The 22,506-nt window shown below is 36.8% G+C and overlaps 1 protein-coding gene across 1 annotated transcript in view; it reads left to right on the top strand.

Annotated features, from left to right (window-relative positions):
• Window positions 1-6,689: 6,689 nt before the first annotated feature.
• Window positions 6,690-22,506, top strand: part of GLRB (glycine receptor beta) — a 56,604-nt gene continuing 40,787 nt past the window's right edge. Inside the window, exons 1-2 of the mRNA XM_028152497.2 lie at window positions 6,690-6,804; window positions 8,475-8,625. Of these exons, the coding sequence (XP_028008298.1) occupies window positions 8,504-8,625 (122 nt within the window). The 5' untranslated portion in view covers window positions 6,690-6,804; window positions 8,475-8,503. The remainder of the gene's footprint in view (window positions 6,805-8,474; window positions 8,626-22,506) is intronic.

A 22,506-nucleotide genomic window follows, 5' to 3' on the forward strand; every position in this document is an offset into this window, starting at 1 on the left:
TCTATAAGTTTTACTTTCTTATCTATTTTAATAATTCTTCCACCTTTCTTCCTCTAACGGTAAGCATCTCCAAAGATACAGCTGAACTTTTTTTTTCCTTTTCTGTATTTTCATTTTGTATCAGCTGGTATTGTACCTAATATTACATCTCCAACCCTGACTTTCTCCTAGGGATAGATTTTTCATTTCTTACAGCCTGCTAGACATAACTATTTGGTGCTTTAATCTCAATGCCGCTGAAATAGAATACTTCATCTTTCTTTCAACCATTTCACTTTTTTCTCTGTTTCATATTTCTACAAATATCTTATTAGCCACCTACTTATCAAGTTCAAAAATTACAACTTATCTTTGAGTATTTCCTCATAGTTCTGGAGGCTAGAAGTCCACAATCAAGGTGCCAGTTGGGCTGGTTTCCACTGAGACTTCTCTTCCTGGCTTGTGGATGGCCGTCCTCTTGCTTCCTCTTCATACACTCACTTCTCTGTGTGAATACACATCCCTAGGGTTCCCTCCTCTTCTTATATGATGCCAGTCATATTGGATTAGGGCTTCTCTCTACCAACCTCATTTGAACTTAATCACCTCTTTAAAGACCTTACCTCCAGATATGGTTGCATTCTAAACTGTGAGAAAATAAATTTCTGTTGTGGAAGCACCCAGTCTGCAAAATTTTGGTACGGCAGCCCTGGCAAGCTGATACGGTATTGAACTTGCTAATTCTTGTTGATTATCCACTCAGCATACTATAAATACTCTGAAGATGTAATGCTGAAGATGTAATGCTAAATGTTGAACCCTCTCACGTTGTTTGTAGTTTTTCACATCTATTGTTTGCAGTCTCTGCATCAGAACATCCATCTCATTAAGCATAGTTACCATGCTTTACCCTTTCTAGTACTATCCGTATAAACCATTACTGATGGAAGAGTTAATTACCTCTCCAGAATGTCTCTAAGATTTGATCATTTCTATATACTTCCATGACCTTCATTTAATCTAGTCCTTCACCTTATGCCCTGCTTTCTCAAAGATGCTTCTAGCCAGGCTCTAGTTTCTTAAATTATCTAATGATCTGTTCTTATATAAAACACAGAAATTACTGCTTTCATCATTTCTTTAACCTACCAGGAGCCTATTCATATTTTATTTTTGCACAGAGCAGCATTTTCTGAATTATATTTTGTGGAACCTTAGGTGTATGGAATACTTATATATATAGCTTTAAAAATTTCCTGCTCAAACATATTTTGGAAATATTGGGCTATCTATCAGCCCTCACTTCCTCTGCTGGTGCACTACCCTCACATGGTGTTCTTCTCCTGCACCAATATACATATATAAATTCTATTGCTGAAGTATGTTTTTAAAATTAGGTTAGATATATAGACTCTTTTAAATTAAGATTAAGAAGTTACTTAATTATGAGCCTAATTTGCTTTGTGAGCTTGATTTTAAGGTCTTATTTTAAAACTCTAATTATTTGATAAGCACCATGGTTTTATTTCTACAGCTGATTTTTAATATTGGGAGAACCATTGTCCAGCCACCTGCTCATTCTAAAAAAAATTGTTAAAGTAGAATAATAATTTTTATTTGTAATCTCAAATGCCATGTACATAAATTATAAATGGAGTTTATTGGTAGGATACATATAAAACATTTCCCAAAAAAAGCACAGATTTAGAATCCATAAACTGCTGGCTTGGAACTTTCAGTTAATCTGGCTTGATATTAGACAACCTAGAGGAATGAATTCTTAATATGGTCCATAGATGCTACTCCAATATTAATTGTTTACCTAGGTCTTAGGGAAAAAAAAGGAGATAACAAAAATATCACCATTAGCATTGTTCACAAGGTTTTAAAAGAAAGAGTTTTGGATTGCTTTCTAAACCACTGTCACACATCTGCTTTGAACACCAGAGGAAGAGAACATGCTGTCTTGAACATTTAGCCTAGAAGTCCTGGCTGTTGGAAGGTATGGCCTCTTCCCAGATCTGCAACAAAGCTGATCGGCAGGCTCAAAGCTTATCAAGAATTTTGACTATAACTTTGTTCAGACTCGGTAAAACTTGCAAATACTTTTGGAAGAGATTCTGTATGACTGGAAGATTCATGGCCCTGAGTTACTAGTCATCTGCTTCTGCCACAGTAACTGTTATTATTGCTTTGGAGGAAATGTTTGGCTTTGAGCAGTCATGAATAGCTGACAATCACATGCCAACTATAAAATAAAAGAATAAATAATTCACACAAACAGACCTGTGGATGGCAGTTACTTTGTATTATCTATCTGGATGTGAAGAGTTTTGTGTTAAAAATCAGTGATTTTGATGTAATTGTTATTGGACAATCCTGTGTCATTTACCTAAAGGTGATTCGTTTTCTCTCATTTTTTTTGCTCAAGACTTGGGACATATGTCTAATTTATCAAAAAGCTGTAGAATATCTTGTAGGTGCTTTTGCAGTGAATACTCTGAATAAAACATTAAAACATTTATATCTATTTTGAGTCCATACACCTCCAATCACAGATAGTTCCTCCCCGTGGGAGTAGGGGCTGAGAGTGGGTTGGCAGATGTTACAGTGTGCCTTTGGTTGTTCTGAACTGTTTCCTACCATGCTCATATGCACAAATAGGAAGATCTCATTTATGTTTCTTCTCATAATATTATCACAGTTAATGTGGGATTTTGGTTGTGTATTAATGTATTTCTGGGTATCATGAGATATTATTGAATAAGCAATTTAAAATCGCACAAAGAAATATTTTAAGAGCCCAGCTTTCTGAATCAGAAAACCTTAGGCTCATAGTTATCTCAATCATCTATTAGCAAAGTGACTTTAGAGAAGCTATATGATGCCTCTGGATCTCTATCTCTAAATTGTAATAAGTATTGAACCCATAAAGTTGTTGATGAGATAATAAATTTAATGTACTTTCTGTAGTATCTGGGAAATAGTATACACTTAATCAATAATGATGATAATAATTATTATTGCTATTATTATTATGTTGAACAGAAAAAAAATTAAGTGAAACATAATTCACATATTAGTTCATCTTTGGACCAACTTGGAGTTGGAAGTAATGGCCTGGATCTAGTACTAGAACAGCTTCTTTGATTTCAATTTCCTAATCTGCAGCCAGATTCTGTACAAGCCATGTCTATGTCTAAAATATAATCTGTTTCCACTCACCCACGTGTAACTAGAAACAGAGTCTTCATGTTGTGATAGGACATTAAAGATGAAACAATCTCTTCCTCTTCCAACTTTATTATCTTGGATAAGTTAATTTCTCTTAACTTCTGGTTTCTCATTTAAAATGTGGGTATAAAATAACTTGCAAAGATATATTGAAGGTTTTAAAGTATAATATAATGACATTTATTTCAACAAACAAATAATCAATAAAATGTAGCTAGTATTGTTTAAAATTTTGGTTTTAAATAATTAGGATATTGGAGAATATTTTAAGGATAATATGCTGTGTCTGAAAACATATGGAAGTTATTTGGGGTTATAAAATATTATTTGCATTATTCTAATACATTAAGACTGTCTACTCATTAACATTTTCCAATATAATGTCTGTTGTATTTTAAAATGTATGGATAGTACTTAACAGATGCCAAATAACTGACCCATTACTCTAATCATCCTTGGTTGTAATCTTCTCTTTATTTATAATTACTTTCCAATTACTTATTTTTGAGACATTTTTAAAGAAGATGATTTGGGGAAAAAACACATCTAAAACAAGTAATCGTGATTTTTTAAAAAAATTTGATGGTTATAATGGCATATGGACTGAAGTTTCAGTGAAAAATCTCATGAATGACTATTATAAGTCAGTCTATCATTATAGAATAAATATGGTTTATATAGAGAGAAAATAGAAAAGAAGTAAATTTATATAGTTAGAACTAATGTTTTATAGCAATATAAACAGTAAGCAGCAAGAGTGGTAAGTACTTATATCATATGAATAAATGATTTGGTGAGACTAACCTCTCTTTTTATGTTTGATTTCTTAATCTAACAGAGGATATTTAGGATAGTATTTAAGTTTCATGAACAAGTAAAATAAAATTAATACATTATAGACCATGTGAAGCTGAAGTATATAGAAAATAGGGTTCCAATTGAATGTCTTGAGATAGGCCTACAAAATGTTTCCAGTTGCATATGTAAATAAAGGAACAAAAAAGCAGACATGTGTAAATAAATATATGTAAATAAATGAACAAAAAAGCAGAAAAAATGTACATCAAGATCCTTTTAATTAAAAATCTACAATTTCATTAAGCAATTAGGAAACAATAAAAAGAAAGGTAATTATTTATGGTCCCTATTCTATATAACAGGTATTTGACATAAATTAACTTGTTTAGTTCTTAGAACAAACCTGTAAATTATGTATTGTCATCTTCATTTTACTAATACATAAACATGAAATATAGAGAAATTAAGTAACGAGGACAAACTTTAATCCTTTATTCAACACTATTCCAGGTGTGTGACCAACATCAATGGACAAAAACATCTGTTTAATTCAGCTTACATTTTAGCCAGGAAAAAGAGAAAACAAGTACATGAATAACTTGTATAATATTTTAGAACATAGTAAGTACTATGAAAAAGAAAGGAAATGCACATAAGAGGGGATCAGAAATCCTTGGATGGTGGGAGTTTGCACTTTTAAACAATTTTTGCTAAATCTCCTTAAGAGGGTGACATCTGAGAAAAAAACGAAGTTAGGGAGTTAGACATGTGGCTCTCTGGGAGAGGGCATGTTAGGCAGAGGAAACAGCTGGAATGGATAAGGTGGGATCCTGCCAACCTGGGCATGTTAGAGAATCAGCAATTTGGCTGGAGCAGAGGGAGGAAGGGGCAGAGTGAGGTTGGGAACAAGGCAGAGTTATTGCGAGGGGAGCTTAACACCTGGGACCATGTAGATCATTGTGAGCACTGAGTTACTAATATTAGGGAGCAGGGTATCTTGTAAAGCTTGTAGAACGTGATTATACAGATAGTCTCCCAATAATGATGGTTTGACTTATGATTTTTTTTTTTGTCTTTACAATGATATAAAAGCAATATGCATTCAGCTGCAACTGTACTTAGAATGTTGAGCTTTGAGCTTTCCTGGACTAGCGATATGCCTTATGATATTATTTACGATGCTGGGCAGTGGTAATGAGCCCCAGTTCTCAGCCAGCCACAAAAATCATGAGGATAAACAACCAACGCTCAACAGTGTACTGTGTTCCCAGTGTTTTTTTTTTTTTACATGTTTTGTTTTGTGTGGGGGGTTTTTTTTGTTTGATTTTTCCTATCCCATCATGTCTACTAAACATTCATCTATGTCTCCCACTTCTGATGAGAAGAGGCAGGCAATTACTGTATACAAGCAGTGCTCCCTTCTCCCCATATGATATGGTTTGAAAATGTATTAGTGCCGTGGTCGGCAAACTGAAGCTCTCGAGCCACACACGGCTCTTTGGCCCCTTGAGTGTGGCTCTTCCACAAAATACCACGGCCTGGGCGAGTCTATTTGAAGACGTGGCGTTAGAAGAAGTTTAAGTTTAAAAAACCGGGCTCTCAAAAGAAATTTCAATCGTCGTACTGTTGATGTTTGGCTCTGTTGACTAATGAGTTTGCCGACCACTGTCTTAGTGGATACATCTGTAGGTCCAGAACACAGTGCTAAGTGATGCTCACCTGAGCCCATGCTTTCTTAATGAAAAACAAAACAAAACAAAACAAAAAAACAACCATTGGGCATACAGTCAAGAGCTAATAGGAAAGCTGTTTGTTATCTAAGAGCTGCAGAGCCAAATGAAGGACCACTTTGTACACAATAAGGACAAAGAACACTTTGCTAGAGAAAGCCAAAATCAGACCTGGCTCAGAAGTGTAAAATCAGACTTGGAGTCTCTGGTACATTCCATTCAAGTATATCCCTTAAGACAGCTGAGCTTCATTTTCTTCATCTGCAAAATGGGAACGAAGACATAAAACTTGCCCAAGAATGGATGCTGTGAGGGCCGAATGAGATAACGCAGTGGACGGTTTTTGAAACCATAAAGTTCTGGGCACATGGTAATTAGTTAACAAATGTTGAAACAGAACCTGCAAGATTATATGGCTTTAGTCATTTTGATCAATTTAAGGTTGCTTAGAAAGATCAGGCTTTTAGAGATTAGAAATAAAACTCGGAGATTAGGTTAGGTGCCAGGAGAACGGGCAAGTGATGAAATCACAGAAACTGTAGGTTATCCAATTCGGTCCAAGAAGGTCATTTGCTGTTCTATTGCTTCTTGTTACTGGTAGTCAAACGGTGACTCTCAATGATTCCAGCTCCTGGAGAGGTTGCTGTCCTTACCCGACCCCCGCCCTCATCATCTTGAGTCCCTAAAAGGGGGTGGGGGTGGGGGGCTGTATTTCTGCTCCAAAACCCTTTCGATGCCCGGAGGAGAGGGTGTTGTGACGCGCCCCCCACGCTGGGTCGGGATACCTCTTCCCGCCCCCGCCCCTCCCCGTTCCGTCGCCCCGCTGTCCCCGGCTCCCCGGCCCGCGGTCCCTGCAGCGGCCCGAAGGCGGCTGCGGTCACCGGCCGCGCGCGCCACGGCGCAGGCTCCGCACCGGAGCAGGCGCGTCAGCTGAGCTCGGCGGGGGCGCGGGCGGCGGGACGCAGCTGCCCCGCTCTGCGCCCGCGGCACCCCGGCAGCCAGCGCCGTCTGGGCCCCGTGCCGCCGGGTCCTGGCCTGGCGGCTGGAGGCGGGGGCGCCTAGGGTACGTGCCCGCGGGTTCCCCTGCGGAAGGAAGGGCTTGGGAGGACAGGGGCGGGAGGCGGCGGGGGCCGGGGGCCGGGGGCCGGGGACACACGCCTCTGCGGAAAGCCAGGGTCCAGGCTTGGGTGGCGGGGGCAGCGGAGCACTGCGGCGTGCAGGGGAGGAGGCGAGCGCTGCCCTGCCGGGGCCCGGGGGCGCGGGTAGCGGCCGCGGGCCACCGATGCGGCGGCGTCCGCGGACACGCTGGGGGTGGCGGGATGCAGAGGGCCGGGGTCACTAGGGAACGCACTTTTGCGGAGAGGGCTCCTGGCGTGGTGTCGCTGAAGATCCTTCAGTCACTGCAGCTGTCCCCTTTGCAAGGTTGGAGGGGCGGGCAGAGAACATAGAGTTGAATTCCTCTCTGCCCACTGAAACCGTTAGGACGGCTCTTGGTTTTTCCTGGGGAAGGACGTGGAGGTGGTGGGCGAAGTACCTGCTGCTGTGGGCCAAGGGGTCTGGAAGTGGATGCCATGGTAGGTTGGGGGCAGGGAGCGGCCGATGCTGTAAGTTGACAGAGAGCCTTCTGCTCTTGCTGTTGGCCTGACAAGCACCCTCTCCCGTCTTCATTAGAAAGGACCTGGCTTGCTTGTAGGGGCTGCAGTGGATAAACGTGGGGAAATAATTATTGGGGGAAAGAAAGGGAGATGAAAAACATGACCTGGGAGAAGCACATTTGTGAGGGTCAGATGGGAATTAAGTTAATGCTGAGGCATCTGATAGGTCTCCCACTCTGCAATGAAGGTGAAACAATACAAGGTTTGGAAATGAAGAATGTAGAAGAGGTTTAAATATTTTAGAAGCTTAAAGTTTTTTGTTTGTTTGTTTGTTTTGTTTGTTTGTTTGCATCAGACACTGGCAAGAATATAATTCTCATTTCAGCATGGAAAATGTTATTAAAATATTGCTAAGGAGATTATTTGGAAAAGTCTAACCATACTTGCTACTTCATTTTATATAATGTTACCTAGAATTTCTGCAGTCAGAAATCATCTTTGGGTAATAAACATTAGTATCAAGCAAGGAGGAAAGGCAAAAAGCTAATTTAAATCCATCTACATCCTTTTAGGGGGTAAAAGCTTGCAAATTAGTGTGTATAAATAACAGTGCATTTAAAGGGTGAAAGTCTTTGATGATAATTTTTTCTTTGATCTCTGTCAAATTTTAATACTTAAAATTACCTTCCCTTTAATTAGTCTTATTGTTTATGGAAAATATACATGCAAATTTGAAACAATATAAAAATGAAAAAAGAAAACAAAAATTAATTTAAACTTAATAGCATCAGATAACCATTTCAACTCCATGTTGAACTTCCTTCCATATATATCTCTAAGCATAGATTGATGTACTGTGCAAGTCAATATCATTTTACAATTTTATATAATTATAGAATCAGAAATATTGCATGCTTATCTTTTATTCCTCACTAGGATTTTATTTCCTACCATTATTTAAATTAACTGATACTGCTAAGTCAGCACAAAATATATAGTGAAGTATAACCACCTAGGAATGAGCAATGAGGATTTGATATACAAATGTCTATTGGTTAGTAATGATTTTACTCCCTAAATAGTCATGTAGTTAATGATTTGCTTCATACATGTAAATGTTTCTTGTTTTTTCTTTTAGATCCACCTCCTGAAATTTAACTTTTCACAATGAAGTTTTTACCGGCGATTGCCTTTTTTATTTTAATTTCCTTGTGGGTTGAAGAAGCCTACTCTAAAGAGAAGTCTTCAAAGAAGGGGAAGGGGAAAAAGAAGCAGTATCTATGCCCATCGTACGTTCTTCATGCCTTCTATTCTCATATAGAGAGATGATATTGCATTTTTTTTTATCCAAGTAAGGTTGCTTATTGAAACACACATCAGCAGAACCTTTCATATCAGAACATGCACTAATTTGCCAATGTTCCCCTGTCTTTAGTTAACTCCCACCTTAGTGGTCTTGTCCAAATCTATGACTGTAAATATCATTTATTTACTGTTGACGCCTAAACCTATGTCTGGCCCAGACTTTTTCTGAAGAGCATCGCACCCATACATTTAACATTTGAATCTGACTGTCCCTTAATGACCTCAAACGCAACTCAAACCCTGTTATCGCCTTTGGGAAGCTTTTCCTAATTCTGATAGTCTGATTTAGATAAATACACTCTGTGCCTCTATAGTACCCTAATTGCCTGTCATATTTATAATACTGTATTATAAATACAGTTTCCCCTCTGGATGGAAAGCTCTTTGAGAGCAGGGTCTTATTGACTCAATCACTAAAGAGCAGCATAACACACATACACACAAAAAATAAAAATCTGTTTAAAGAGTGAATAACAACCTAAAGATCAAGTCATTACATCTGGATTGGTGAAGGCGCTTGAAAATAATTTATATGACCCCTATGGACAATATTTAGAAATATGGTCCCAATAGTAAAACCAGATGAGTTAACAACTGGGTAATTAGTAGAACATCTTCAACCTTGCTGATGGTGACATTTTGGCCTTATTGTGTTCAACATTTTATCAAATGACTAAAATAAGACCATACCTAGGAAACACTCATCCAGACTGAAGATAGTACATATACCCATATATTAAGAAATGAATTTTCTGAATCATAGGGTACAAGTATATTAAACTCTAGGAGATATGGGTAGTTTTCCAGCTCTACTCCCATCATTCATGTGTGAGAGTTCCAGTTGCTCCACATCCTTGTCAAAACTTGATATTATCAGCAGTCATTTGAATTTTAGCTATCTGATATGGGTATAAGATATCACATTGTGATTTTAATTTGCATTTGCCTGATGATTAAGTTTTCTGAGCACCTTTTCATAAGTATATTGGAGTTTTAGCTATAAGTCTTTTGCAAAGTGCTCACTTTTTAAAATTGTTTTCCCACCTTTTAAAAAATCTGTCCATTTTTTAAATTATTGATATGTAGAAGTTCTTTATACATTCCTGAGAGAATTCTTTGTCAGAAATATATATTACAGCTCTCTTTCCAATTTTTTTTGGTATGCATTTTAACTTACTTAACAGTGTCTTTTGATGAACTAAAGTACTTATTTTTAATGAAGTCTGAGTCTGATTTGATTTATTAATCTTCTTTAATGCTTTTGTGTTTTATTTAAGAAATAGCTCTGTACTCCAGGGTCATGAAGATAATCTGCTTTTTCCACCTTAGATGCTTTATTGTCTTTTGTTTCATATTTAGTTCTGTAATCCATTTCAATTTATTTTTTGGTTTATAATGTGGAATAGGGTCAAGACTCATTTTTAAAAGCAGCACATTGATTAAAAGGCCATTATGTCTTTCAATGCAGTTGTGAATTTGTTGTAAACCAGTTGCTTGTCTCTCCATTCTGTCCCACGGGTTTATTGCTACGCACCTTGTGTCAGTAACACACTTTCTAATTACTATAGCAGAATGCCTGCATGTCCTCTAGCTTTGTTCTATAGAAGTACCATGGCCATTTCAGGTCCTTTGTGTTTCCTTATGAATTTTAGAGTCAGCTATTCTACTTGCATATGTATAGACACAAAATGCTGGGATTTTTATTGACATTGTTTTGTTAACCTAAAATAAGAAGCCAAAGTGAGAGGCACCATTGTTTATTTGAGGTCACAAAAGTGCAACTCGGGAGGGTACAGATTTAGGCAGAAACCAAAATTGTGTTCTGATTACAGAGGAAAGAACTTTTTGTGAGAAAATGAAAAGAAACGACTGCATGCGTAGAGGAAAGGAATTTCCATCGGTGTTCACACACTGAGTTACTTTTTAGCTCTAAGTGACTGGCTACTGATTCTGTCTTCAGGGGGAATGTCCAGAATCCACAGTTCTTGTGGTTGGGATGCCTGCTTTCCTGCTATTTTACAAATAATTCTTTATAAGACAATGTTGCCTTGGCCCAGTGCAAAGGTTGTTTCACCTAGTTCAACCATTCCAAAGGTTCAAGGAGCAAGACTTGTAAGGAATGGCTACTCTAGGTCTATTTTAAAATGGCTCCACTTATGTCAACTTTTCATAAAGTAGACTCAATTTTGTTTCTAATTTGTATCCAAACATATTATAGATCCTTCTCATTAATCGGCCTCCTGGTGCTTATTAGAGTTCAAACTGTAAAACTCTGTTCAAAACTATAGAATATTAGGTGTCAGTGTCTTTATTCTGCTCACTGATACTGCAGAGAAATTATTCTTCATCACTGCGCAGCAAAATCATATATGCTTAGTGCTTAATCATCACTTGTACTTTTTCATTTTATTTTTTTCCAGTTTCTTTGCATTACTATAGTGTCTCTGATACTGGTTTTTAAGAGCTTGTTTGTGACTAAAGATGTTAACCACTTCTCATGCATTACAAACGAAATACCATGTTTTCTGTTATTATTTTACTCTGGTGTTTTACCTTTTGGTTGTATCAAACTTGTGTCTTAAATATAATCATGTTCTGTTTTTTGTTTTTTTTTTAATAAATCAAACAGTAAACAAGAAAAACAACCACACATGGGGAAAAAAAGACAAAGCAAACAAACTAATTAGGAATGAAGATATTTACCATGACATTGGAATAACCACCTTTTCATAAATGTGGCTAGCCCTGGATAATGTTAAAAAACAAAACAAAAACAAAAAAACATATCAAATACAAACCATTGCACTGAGTAGAATTCTTTAAGGAATTGGAACTAGGGATTTTTTTTTTTTAATTCTTATCCTGTGGCCAATTACTCCATAAATCAGAGGTTGAGCTCCATCAGATGCAAGTGTTTTTGTGTGTTTTATTTGCTGGTATTTTCCCAGGACCTTAAAAAAAAAAAAATGCCTGGCGGTGGCAGGCACTTGTTAAATATTTGTTGAATGAGTCATTGAATATTTATGGAATACTACATGTGTAGTATATTCAGAATTTGTAGTTCTAGTTAAGTATGAATTTTGTGAGGGGGAAATAGTTTCAACTCTTGAAAATTTACATTCAAGGAACCTCTTTTTCCCCCTGAAAAAAAATAAAGCTAACAAAATACAGGTGATAGATGTTATTAGTCATGTCAATCATTTGGTAAGTACTAGATATGATATCATCATACCTTTACAAATAGATTTTAAAATTAGTCACATTTGTTTCTGGTTGCCTTAAGGTTCTGAATTGTTTTAAAATATGGTATAGTGCATTTTGTCTTTTATTTTCTAGGTGTTCATGTAAGAACTATTACATTTTGGCAGCTATACATGAAACTTGTTCTGGATTGTTAGCTTGACACTTTTAAGGACAGGGAAACTGTCTGACTCTATTTTTCATGAGGGCATATGATCCTGCCTCTATTACCATCTCCCTCTATTCCTTTTCCTCCCTAGAGTGAATGAGCGAGCTCTCCCTCATCTAAGGCTGTTTTTTTTCACCCATCATTTAGATCTCATTGACTCCTATTTTGGGGGAGGGGAGAATCTGAAATTGGGATTCACTTTTTCTCACTCAACTGCATCTTTTGTAATCCACACAAGTTTTCCATTATGGACTACAGTATAGAAAAATGCAGTTTGTCTGTGAAACCTACCTGTCTGTAGCCATTCTTTTTCCTTGCTAGAGTTTTCATGTTAAGTGGGTAAAAATAGATTTATTTTATTAATTTGCAAAGTTGAAGTATTTAGGCGCTATATCCAATGCCAATTTGTCCCGCTGGTGTTTACTTATCTCTTCATGTGCCAGATTCTCCTTAGAAAAAAGCCAAAAAATTAAATTGTGTTTCTAAACAATAGCTATGTAAATAGTTCAAGGAAACAGCCATTGGTTCAGCCAAAAAAAAAAAAAAAAAAAAAAGCAAACTAATTTAACTGTTTGGTTTTTTTTAAATGAAATTGAGCTATAACTTCACTTAAAACTCACTGTATATATATATACATACATACATACATACATACATATGGTTTTTCTTTTTTGAGTATTGTCACTGCATGTTGTTTTTAAATTTAAAAAATTTATTGTGGTATGAATACTTAACATGAGATCTGCCCTCTTAACAGATTTTTTTAATTAGATGTTACAGTGTTGTTTTCTGTAGGTTCAATATTGTACAGAAAATCTCTAGCACTTATTCATCTTTGCATCAGTGAAATTTCTCTCTTAATTAGCAATTCCCCATAGCCTCCTCACTCCATCAACCACCATTGTATTCTCTGCTTCTATGAGTTTGACTATTTTAGACTCTTCATATAAGTAGGATCATGCAATATTTGTACTTCTGTGACTGATTGATTTTACTTGGCATAAGGCCCTCAGGGTTTGTCCATTTTGTTGCATATGGCAGGATTTCCTTTTTAAAGGGTAAATAAGATTCCATTGTATGCATATACCACGTTTTTAAAAAAGCCAGTTATCTGTCAATGGACTTTTAGGTTGTTTCCACATGTGAGTGGCTATTATGAATCTTATGACCATGGCCGGTGCAGACACAGGGAGGAACTGGGTTTTACAGCTCAATTATTATGCACCGAGGGGGTGGGGTGGAGGTATGGTGAACTCTGCTTATTCCAACAACTTGGTTCTCTGTAGTCCCCAGGGGAATGGCATATACTGGGACCCATTGTTGCTTTGGAACAGGGGAAATAGAACCCAGTATCTAGGGTAGCATCTAGAAAAGCTGGGATGTTACTTGTGGGGTAAAACCCTTTTCCTGCTCAGGGAGAAGCTGGAAGCTCTGAACGGTATTGGGCTATGCTGCTCTGAGGGTGGGGTTTATGGTAAGAGTGTGTCTCCACTTTCCTTTCTAGTTTCATTGCAGCTGGTTGGGTGTAGAAGCCTCTCAATTAGTTTCTGGATTTCTGAAAAAGGGAAAGGTGTGTCCATGGGGAGAAGGAGGGTCCAGGCTTCTTATTCCATCTTGTTAAAGTCGCTCCCAGTCAAACTTTTCAATAGGTGTCCTCCCTCATCCAATTTCCTTTCCTACTGCTCTCTGTTCTATCCACTCCCATCTATCTGGCTTCAATCTCTTTCTCAGCTGAAAACAGCTCTCCTTTTTTCTAGACCCCACACAGAGAGTTTTCAGTCCTTATCTCAATCTCACCATGACATTTGGTCCTGTTAACCAACCCTTCCATAGAATACCCTTTTTCCTGGAGTTCTGTTGACACTCACTTATGGATTTCCTCCTTCCTCTTAGGTAGTTTATTCTTTGTCATAATTGTTGGATTATTTTTTCCTCCCTCTGTTCATGTTTTAATTCCATGTCTTTTCTCACTCTAAATTATCTTTTCTACAAGTGACTATCTGATCACTGGAATAATCTGAGGGGCTTTTAATATTCTAATGCCTGAGCTAAACAACTTAAACTAATTCGGGCTTGGCATCAGAAGTTTGCAGAGCTTCTTAGGTGAATTCAAGGCCAGCCAAAGCCAAGAACCACTAGACAGATTCAGCTGAACCCACAATTTTGAAGACCACTTTTATATCAGAATAATCAACATTTGTGTTGGATTCTTAAATGCATAACAAGCATCTGGTACCTTGTATGGCATATATAAAAGCCCAAGAGCTTTGTTAAGTGAATTCAGGAATGACTAAAGTAAAAGAGAAATGCTGCATATTGATAGTTGTATAAGATGTTGTTCTTTAAGGAATCTTATTATTTAGCTGATGTTGTAGATTGAGTTCTCTCAAAGACAGATTCTGAGATGAAGATTTACAGGCAGAGAGCTATTGCTTTTGGAACAACACCTATGTGGGTGAAGAAAGGGGATTCAAACTTAAGAACAATACAGCTGCATCTAAGCATCAGTTAATGCCCTAAGGTGCTCTGCAGCTGGGGCACCCTCTCAAGTTGTCTCTATTAGTAGAAAGGGTTTCCTTGCATCCCCATGACAAAGTTTTTTGATATGGGTAAGACACCTCTCTTCAGCTGAAGGTTACTCCAGAAGAGACGCAGCTCAGACTCCTAAGCAGCCAGCATTCCTGGCAACAGTCTCAGTTTTGAAGGGACTATCGGGGATGCAGCACCACAGCATCCACAACAGGTAGATCCAGGTTATTGAACGGGACGGGACCTTAGAGATCCCCTCATTTAAACCTTTGATTTAAAGGTGAGGATACTGAGGCTCAGAGAGGGCAAGTGAATTGCCCTGTATCATGTGGGAATCTTACAGTCTGTCTGGGCTAGAACACCAACCCAGTCTTGTAGACTGTTAGACAAGTGTTTCTTCAATTATTTCCACACTTAACTTTATTATGTGCATTAGGGTGGGTTTATCTTATTACCAGTTCTATTAGGCCAGAAGAGAAACATTTTATATCTGTGCTACGCATGGAAAATTGAGAAAAAATAAGTACTTTTCCAGCTACAGTTAGAGCAGAGTTAGAGGTGTTACTGTGGATTTTTATTTGCTGGGTCAGGATATAATACTGTTTCTGCAAAGCACAGAAAGCAATTGCACAGTAAACATTTGGTTTGGATTGAGGTTTACATTTAATTATTTATGACACAAGTTTTGTATCAAATTAACAAACCAATGAGAAGTAGTGAGAATGTATAGTGTTTTACACTGTTTGAGGATCATACCATATAAATAGAAAATACTTATAGGACAAGTAATCTCACATGTTATATGAAGTTAAAAATACCATAGCCTCTGATGGGATTTGGAAATTGCTAGTATCTAAAATCCAACATCTCTCCAAATAGATGTTTCTACTTTGTGAAAAACATTTTTTTTTTTTTGAGCCATGGATGATGTAAGTGCATAATTGAAGTTAGACAAAATTTGAAAATGTTTCTACAGGATCCAAAAGTTCCTTAAGCCCAACTGGGGAGATAAATGAAATAAATGTTGTGGAACACTGTTCTTAATTATGATTCTTGGCCTTTAATAACATGACAGACTTTGCCACACACATCCACATTTACCCCTAAACACATTCTTTTCAAATAAATTATAAGCTAATTAAACTCAACTAATCATGTAAAAGGTATCGCTCGCTATAGTCATAAACCTCGGTTCACAATTTAATGTGTGAAAACAGAATGGAAAAAATACAGAAGCTGTCAAGAGAGAGTAATAAGCTATAACTATAGTTAGGAAAATACAAAACAAATAACCCCTTAATTATCTGGATTCAAAAATAACTGTTGACTTAGTTTCTTGCCTGAGTATATAAAATCTTTAGCTTTATATGACTCTCTGCCTGATTATCTAGAACAGTGGTCGGCAAACTGCGGCTCGCGAGCCACATGCGGCTCTTTGGCCCCTTGAGTGTGGCTCTTCCACAAAATATCTGTGCGATTGAAACGTACAGTGCGATTGAAACTTCGTGGCCAATGCGCAGAAGTCGGTTTTCGGCTCTCAAAAGAAATTTCAGTTGTTGTACTGTTGATATTTGGCTCTGTTGACTAATGAGTTTGCCAACCGCTGATCTAGAAGAGTAGTTTCACTGCCCTAAAAGCCTCTGTGCTCTGCCTATTCATCTCTCCTCCCCTCCTCCAACCAAGCCCTGGCAACTACTGACCTTTTCACTGCCTGAAGTTTTGCATTTTCCAGAATGTCATATAGTTAGAATCATATAGCATGTAGTCTTTTCAGATTGGCTTCTTTCACTTACTAGTAGTAATATGCATTTCTGTTTCACTACATCTTTTCATGGCTTGATAGTGCATTCCTTTTTTTTTGCTGAATAATATTCCATTGTCTGGATGCACCACAGTTTATTTAAGGATTTCTTGGTTTCTTCCAGGTTTTGACAAATACCAATAAATATGTTATAAATATTTGTGTGCAGGGCTTTTGTATGAACATTGTTTTCATCTCCAAGGAGCAAGATTGCTGGATGAGATGCTTAAGAGTGTGTGTAGTTTTGTAAGAAATCACCACATGGACTTTCAGAGTGGCGGTACCATTTTGCATTCCCCCCCCAGCAATGAATGAGAGTTCTTATTGCTCCTCATTCTCATTTGTATTTGGTGTTAGTGTTCTGGATTTTGGTCATTCTAATGGGTGTGGGGTAGTATATCACTGTTCTTTAATTTGCTTGCCCTGGTGTGCTATAACCTGGAGCATCTTTCATATGTTTATTTTCCATCTGTGCAGCTTCTTTGCTGAGGGGTCTGTTAAGGCCTTGGCTGTTGGCTCTCTCCCCCTCCCTAAATACACTTTTTATTTTAGAACAGCTTTAGATTTATAGAAAAATTGCCCAAAGACTACAGAATTCACAAATAACCCTGCATTTAGTTTTCCCTATTATTAACATTTTATATTAGTGTGGTACATTTTTACAGTTAAAGAACCAATATTGACACATTATTATTAATTAAAATCCATACCTTGAGATTCCCTTAGTGTTTATCTAATGTCCTTTTTCTGTTCCAGATTCCCATTCAGGATATTACATTATATTGGTCTTTATGCCTGCTTAGTCTCCTCTCAGCTATGAAGTTTCTCTGACTTCCTTGTTTTTCATGATCATGACAGCTTTGAGGTGTACAAGTCAGGTGTTTTGTAAAATGCCACTCAATTGGGATTTGTCTGATGTTTTTCCTCATAATTAGCACAGGGGTATGTGTTTTGGGGAGGCATATGTCCATATGGATTCTTGGATTTTATTTTATAGTTTAGAATATAACCCAATACTACTTTATTTTATTGCTCAAAGCATTATAGATGTGGCCATTGGGAGCTCTTTCAGTTGGGTTCTATGTCCCTTTGCCATATTCTCATCTGGTTTTTTCCCCACTGAGCTTACTTCTGTCACTACAAAGATACCTGATTTTATATTTTAAATCACCTCGTAGATGAGGATACCAGCATCTGTTTCCATGAAGGAGCTGTTTCTTAGCTTATGGTCCACAGGTCCGGGAACCCTTAGCATTGCAAACTTTGCCTGTTTTTTCCAGGAAGGACATAGCTTTTATCAGATTCTCGGCTGTGTCTGTAACCTAAAAAGGAGGTAAAGAACCCTGCCCTGGAGTAAAGAGGAGGAATAATACAACCCACACATTTGACAACCTTGCTCCTCCTTGCTGCTTTATGCTTCTTTTATTTAGTTCACGTACAGCCCAAAGCTTTTCAGGGCCTCAGGACCAGTTTACACATGCTGACATAGGCCATGCTGAATTCAGGCCTAAGAAGATCTTTGCCCATTGTTGTGGTATTTATAACTCTTGGAAAAACAAAGCAATCCCTTTGGGCTCAGATTCCTGGTTTGAGGGATGAGATCAAGACAATATACTCATACACACCATTTCTGAAATGGCACTGTTTAGCATGGTCACTAAAGGGTCATGTAAAAATATGAAAGTCCTACAGTTAATGGAAAACTGAGCTTTTACCCTCTGCAAAGAAATTTCTGGATTTTTCCTTTAGTGCTGGAAAACATTACATCATACAGCTATATAGCCTGATACATTCCTTGCATAACTTTGCATATTAGTAACGACATTGGTTCAAGTTTAGGCAAGTGAACAAAAGAAGACTGGTTGTAAAAAAAGCTTTTGATATAAAATATTATTTTTTCTAGTCATTTGATCACATTGCCTGAATAGAGTAAGTTATTTTCTTAAATTAATATCACATTTTCATGAAATAAATCCTGTTTTGCAATAATATCATAATTGTTGATAGATTTCTTGAAATAAAACAAAATAGCATAGTCAGATGGATAAAACATTAGATTGAGAATCAGAATATGAAGACTCTAATAGTGAAAGGCATTAAGTGTGTGACCTTGTTAAAATCATTTAACTCTTCTTATTTGTGCTTATTTTGTATAAATAGTACTGGTCCATTTCCAGATTATAAGGTTATATATAGGCAAGTACAGATATAGGAAAATATGCTACATGCAAATTGTTTTAGCTCTTTGGAAGAAAGTGGCATAGGTATCTAGGCACTTAAAATGTGTGTGTGTTTTTTTTTTTTTTTAATGTTTAGAGATGACTTTAAAGTTATTTTAGTATTGACTAAGCAAAACATATGATTTTTAGGGTATGAAAATCCCTAAATTTATGCATGTGAATATAAACTACATGAAACGTCACTTAAATTTTGAAATGTCTTTGAAATGTTAATATAAAGAAGGATGAACTATTGACTAAATATTTGTATCAGGGCATCTGCATCAGAGACATGAAAATACATAGTGATGAAAAAAGAATAAAATGGGCTATAGTATATTTGATGTATTCCCTTTTTTAATTCAAGAGGTTGTTTTTGTCAGCCAACACTGAGTTTTTGTTTTTAACACATAAGATTTTTTAAAAATGTATTTTTATTGATTTCAGAGAGGAAGGGAGAGGGAGAGGGAGAGAGAGATAGAAACATCAATGATGAAAGAGAATCATTGACTGGCTGCCTCCTGCACATCCCATACTAGGATTGAGCCCACAATCCAGACATATGCCCTGACCAGGAATCAAACACTGACCTCCTGGTTCTCATAGGTTGGCACTCAACCACTGAGCCACATTAGTTGTTGTTATTGGCTTTGGAGAAAAATGCAAGCATTTGGAGATAGCTAGATAAAAGAGTGACACTGATTAATTGGAAAAGGTCAAATTCAAATTTTCCAGGACTAATAATTTTAAAAACTAGTAAGACTAGTAGAACTTAAGGTTTGATATAATAGAGATTATTGTCCTAAATAAAGCAATATAAAACAATATATGGATGGATTATAATAAGAAGATAGATAGTATTTCTTTTCCATGATGGCAGGCTTATTGTCAAATAATAACTAGAAATCTGGATTATCAGGTTTCATTTTTGACTCTACCACCTTAGAAAACTGTCTTAATTTTACTGTGTCTTCATTTCCACATACTAGTATACCATATACTCTATTGCTTCATTTACTCACCTACCACTCACTTTCCTACGAATCTGGCTTTTCTCTTTCACTTCACTAAATAAATGGTTCTCTGTGTGGCTAATATCTCTCTTATTTAAGCAAGTATTAGGGATTATCAAATACAAGAGTGTAATGGACAAGATGGTTGATTCTCCAATTATCTATTTCATACCAGACTATAGCCCGAGCCAATTATGATTGTTTCTTCCTCCTGGCCAGTGATTGGTTCAGCCATGTCCAATGCTAGAAATCTTCTGAGAAAAAAAAAAGTATTTTCTCCTAAGAGGACACCACAGGAATAAATGCTCTTCCTCATCTGGAAATGATGAGTGTAACTGCTACTGCTACAGCACACGCAGCTATCTTGAGACTAAAGTCTACCTCAAGACCTGGCAGATGAAAAGGGCTTGAACCCAATGTATATTTGTTACTATATAAGCTGTACAGGGTTATTACAAAAATGCAGAAGCCATTATTTCCTCACATATTATACTGTCTGCATCTAGTCTCATTGGTAATATACATGTAGATAAGAAAAACTACAGCCTGGCTGGTGTAGCTCAGTGGTTGAGCACCAACCCATGAACCAAGAGGTTCCTGATTGGATCCCTGGTCGGGGCACATGCCTGGGTTTCGGGCTCGATCCCCAGTAGCGGGTGTAAGGGAGGCAGCTGATGGATGTTTCTTTCTCTCCCTCTCCCTTCCTCTCTCACTAAAATCAATAACTACAAAATAATTGGCAATGTATATTTATCAGTTTGTCCTCATTAGAGTAAGGTGGGATGATTGATGCAAGATTTTAGAAAGTCAATCTTGAAAGATGGTTTGGGTTTAGATTAATACAGTAAGAAGTAGAAATTACAATATTCCAGGAAGGAGGATTTATTCTGAGCCAGTGAATAAAGGAAGGACAAAATTTGCTAGTGAATTAGAATAGCTAGAAAATGAGTTTGATTGACACAGCTTACAGCTTACAGCTTATAGTTGGGTCTATTAAGTAAACTGGAAATAGGCAGATTAAGAAAAGACAAGGTATTCAAACTTAATTTTTAATATTACATGCACAAGGACATTACAACAACAAAAAAAGTGAATATCCCAAAAATAGTGAGATTTGAGAGCTTATATATCACCTTTTTTTAAAATATATTTTTATTTTTTAAATATATTTTTATTGATTTCAGAAAAGTAGGAAGAGGGAGAGAGATAGAAACATCAATGATGAGAGAGTATCATTGATCAGCTGCCTCCTGCATGCTCCACACTGGGGATCGAGCCCACAACCTAGACATATGCCCTGACTGGGAATCGAACCATGACCTCCTGGTTCATAGGTCAGTGCTCAACCACTGAGCCACGCTGACTGGCTTATATATCATCTTAAGCGGGTGGGAGAGGGGGGAGGGCATGGGGGATATAGGCCACTTAAGGGAGAATAAATGATTTCTAGGAAAGATGAACTGGCTATTTTTTTAAAAAAATAGAAAAATATAATACTTTATTACAAAGTTTGTCTGGTGTGCTGTCCACTTCTACTCTCCTCTCCTGTGATAAAAGTCAGTCTTTCCTCGTTGAAATTTCTGGGGAGGGGATCTATGATAATTGAATTCATTTTGGAGGATCTGTTTATTGGCAGATAAGGAGGGTTCAGAGAAGGTCTCTCCCTTCATTTGCTGTTTTCCAAGCATCTTTAGCTCAAAATAATCCTTATGACAAAGGGGTTTTTTGTAGGGTGGCATATTCTGCCAGTCTTCACAGCTGGAAGAAAAAAAATCAGGCTAGGCTGGAAAGTTCTCTACTACAAAAACTAGTGTTAATTGTCTTTATGCTGTCTGGTCATTTCATTGTTTAGAAGGAAGATACTTAAGAAAGATTTTATATCAAGAGGCACAATAATAGCACTCTTTAATTGAGCCAATATGTGCATTTTATAATTGATCCATTATCTTCTCATCTCATGAATGAGAAATCTTGTGAATTTGAACACTAATTTGCATCCTAATATCCCACATGCCTTCATTCTCTTTAGAATTTTCTTTGATAAGGGGTGACAGTTGGCTTTAAAGAGGTTACAATTTCACCTGCAATGAAATGAAATCTTATTACCAGTTCCAACTCTCTGCAACTTTGATCTAATAAGACCATGAGAAACAATTTTAAAGTACTATATAATCTCCTGCAATTTGGAGAGGTTTAACTAATTTGATTTTCACTTTTTAAAAATGTCTTGGACTCTGTCTGATAGCTACTTGGAAAAGGTTTATCAATTCATATTATTGTTAGATTTTTCATAAATTTCTTAATATTGATCACATCTTACCTCTAGTGGTTGAATCTTAGCAGCAGACTGTATGATAATTAACTCAGAACAGAATTGCCTGATAGATAAGAGCTGGGATTTCAAAACAAAGCCCTGTTCAATACATCCAAGTTTGATTCATATAAATGAATATCATTTATGAAATTGATATTTTACCATATCAATAATGAATGGACAGTGCTAGATGCTCCAAATATAGTTTTAATCTTTCTTGTGATTCTCATGGATTTTTTTTTTTTATTGGGAAAATGATTATATGATAAGAGTTCATGGGTGTTAAACCCAAACAAATAATAACCAAACATTTTCCATTGGTTTCCAAGGAAATGTGTGTGTGTGTTTAAAGTATTGTCAAGCAACTACCAATTTAATCAAGATTCATTGTTCAAAGTTAATTGAAATGAAACATATGGCAGTTTTTTCTCTTTTTAATCATTGACAGTAAACTCATATAATAGAAAGAGATAGTTGTATCTTATAGCTTTGTATTTTTCCCTGTTTAACTGATCTGGTA

The sequence above is a fragment of the Eptesicus fuscus genome, chromosome 6 (assembly GCF_027574615.1).
Source record: "Eptesicus fuscus isolate TK198812 chromosome 6, DD_ASM_mEF_20220401, whole genome shotgun sequence".
Taxonomy (NCBI): Eukaryota; Metazoa; Chordata; class Mammalia; order Chiroptera; family Vespertilionidae; genus Eptesicus; species Eptesicus fuscus.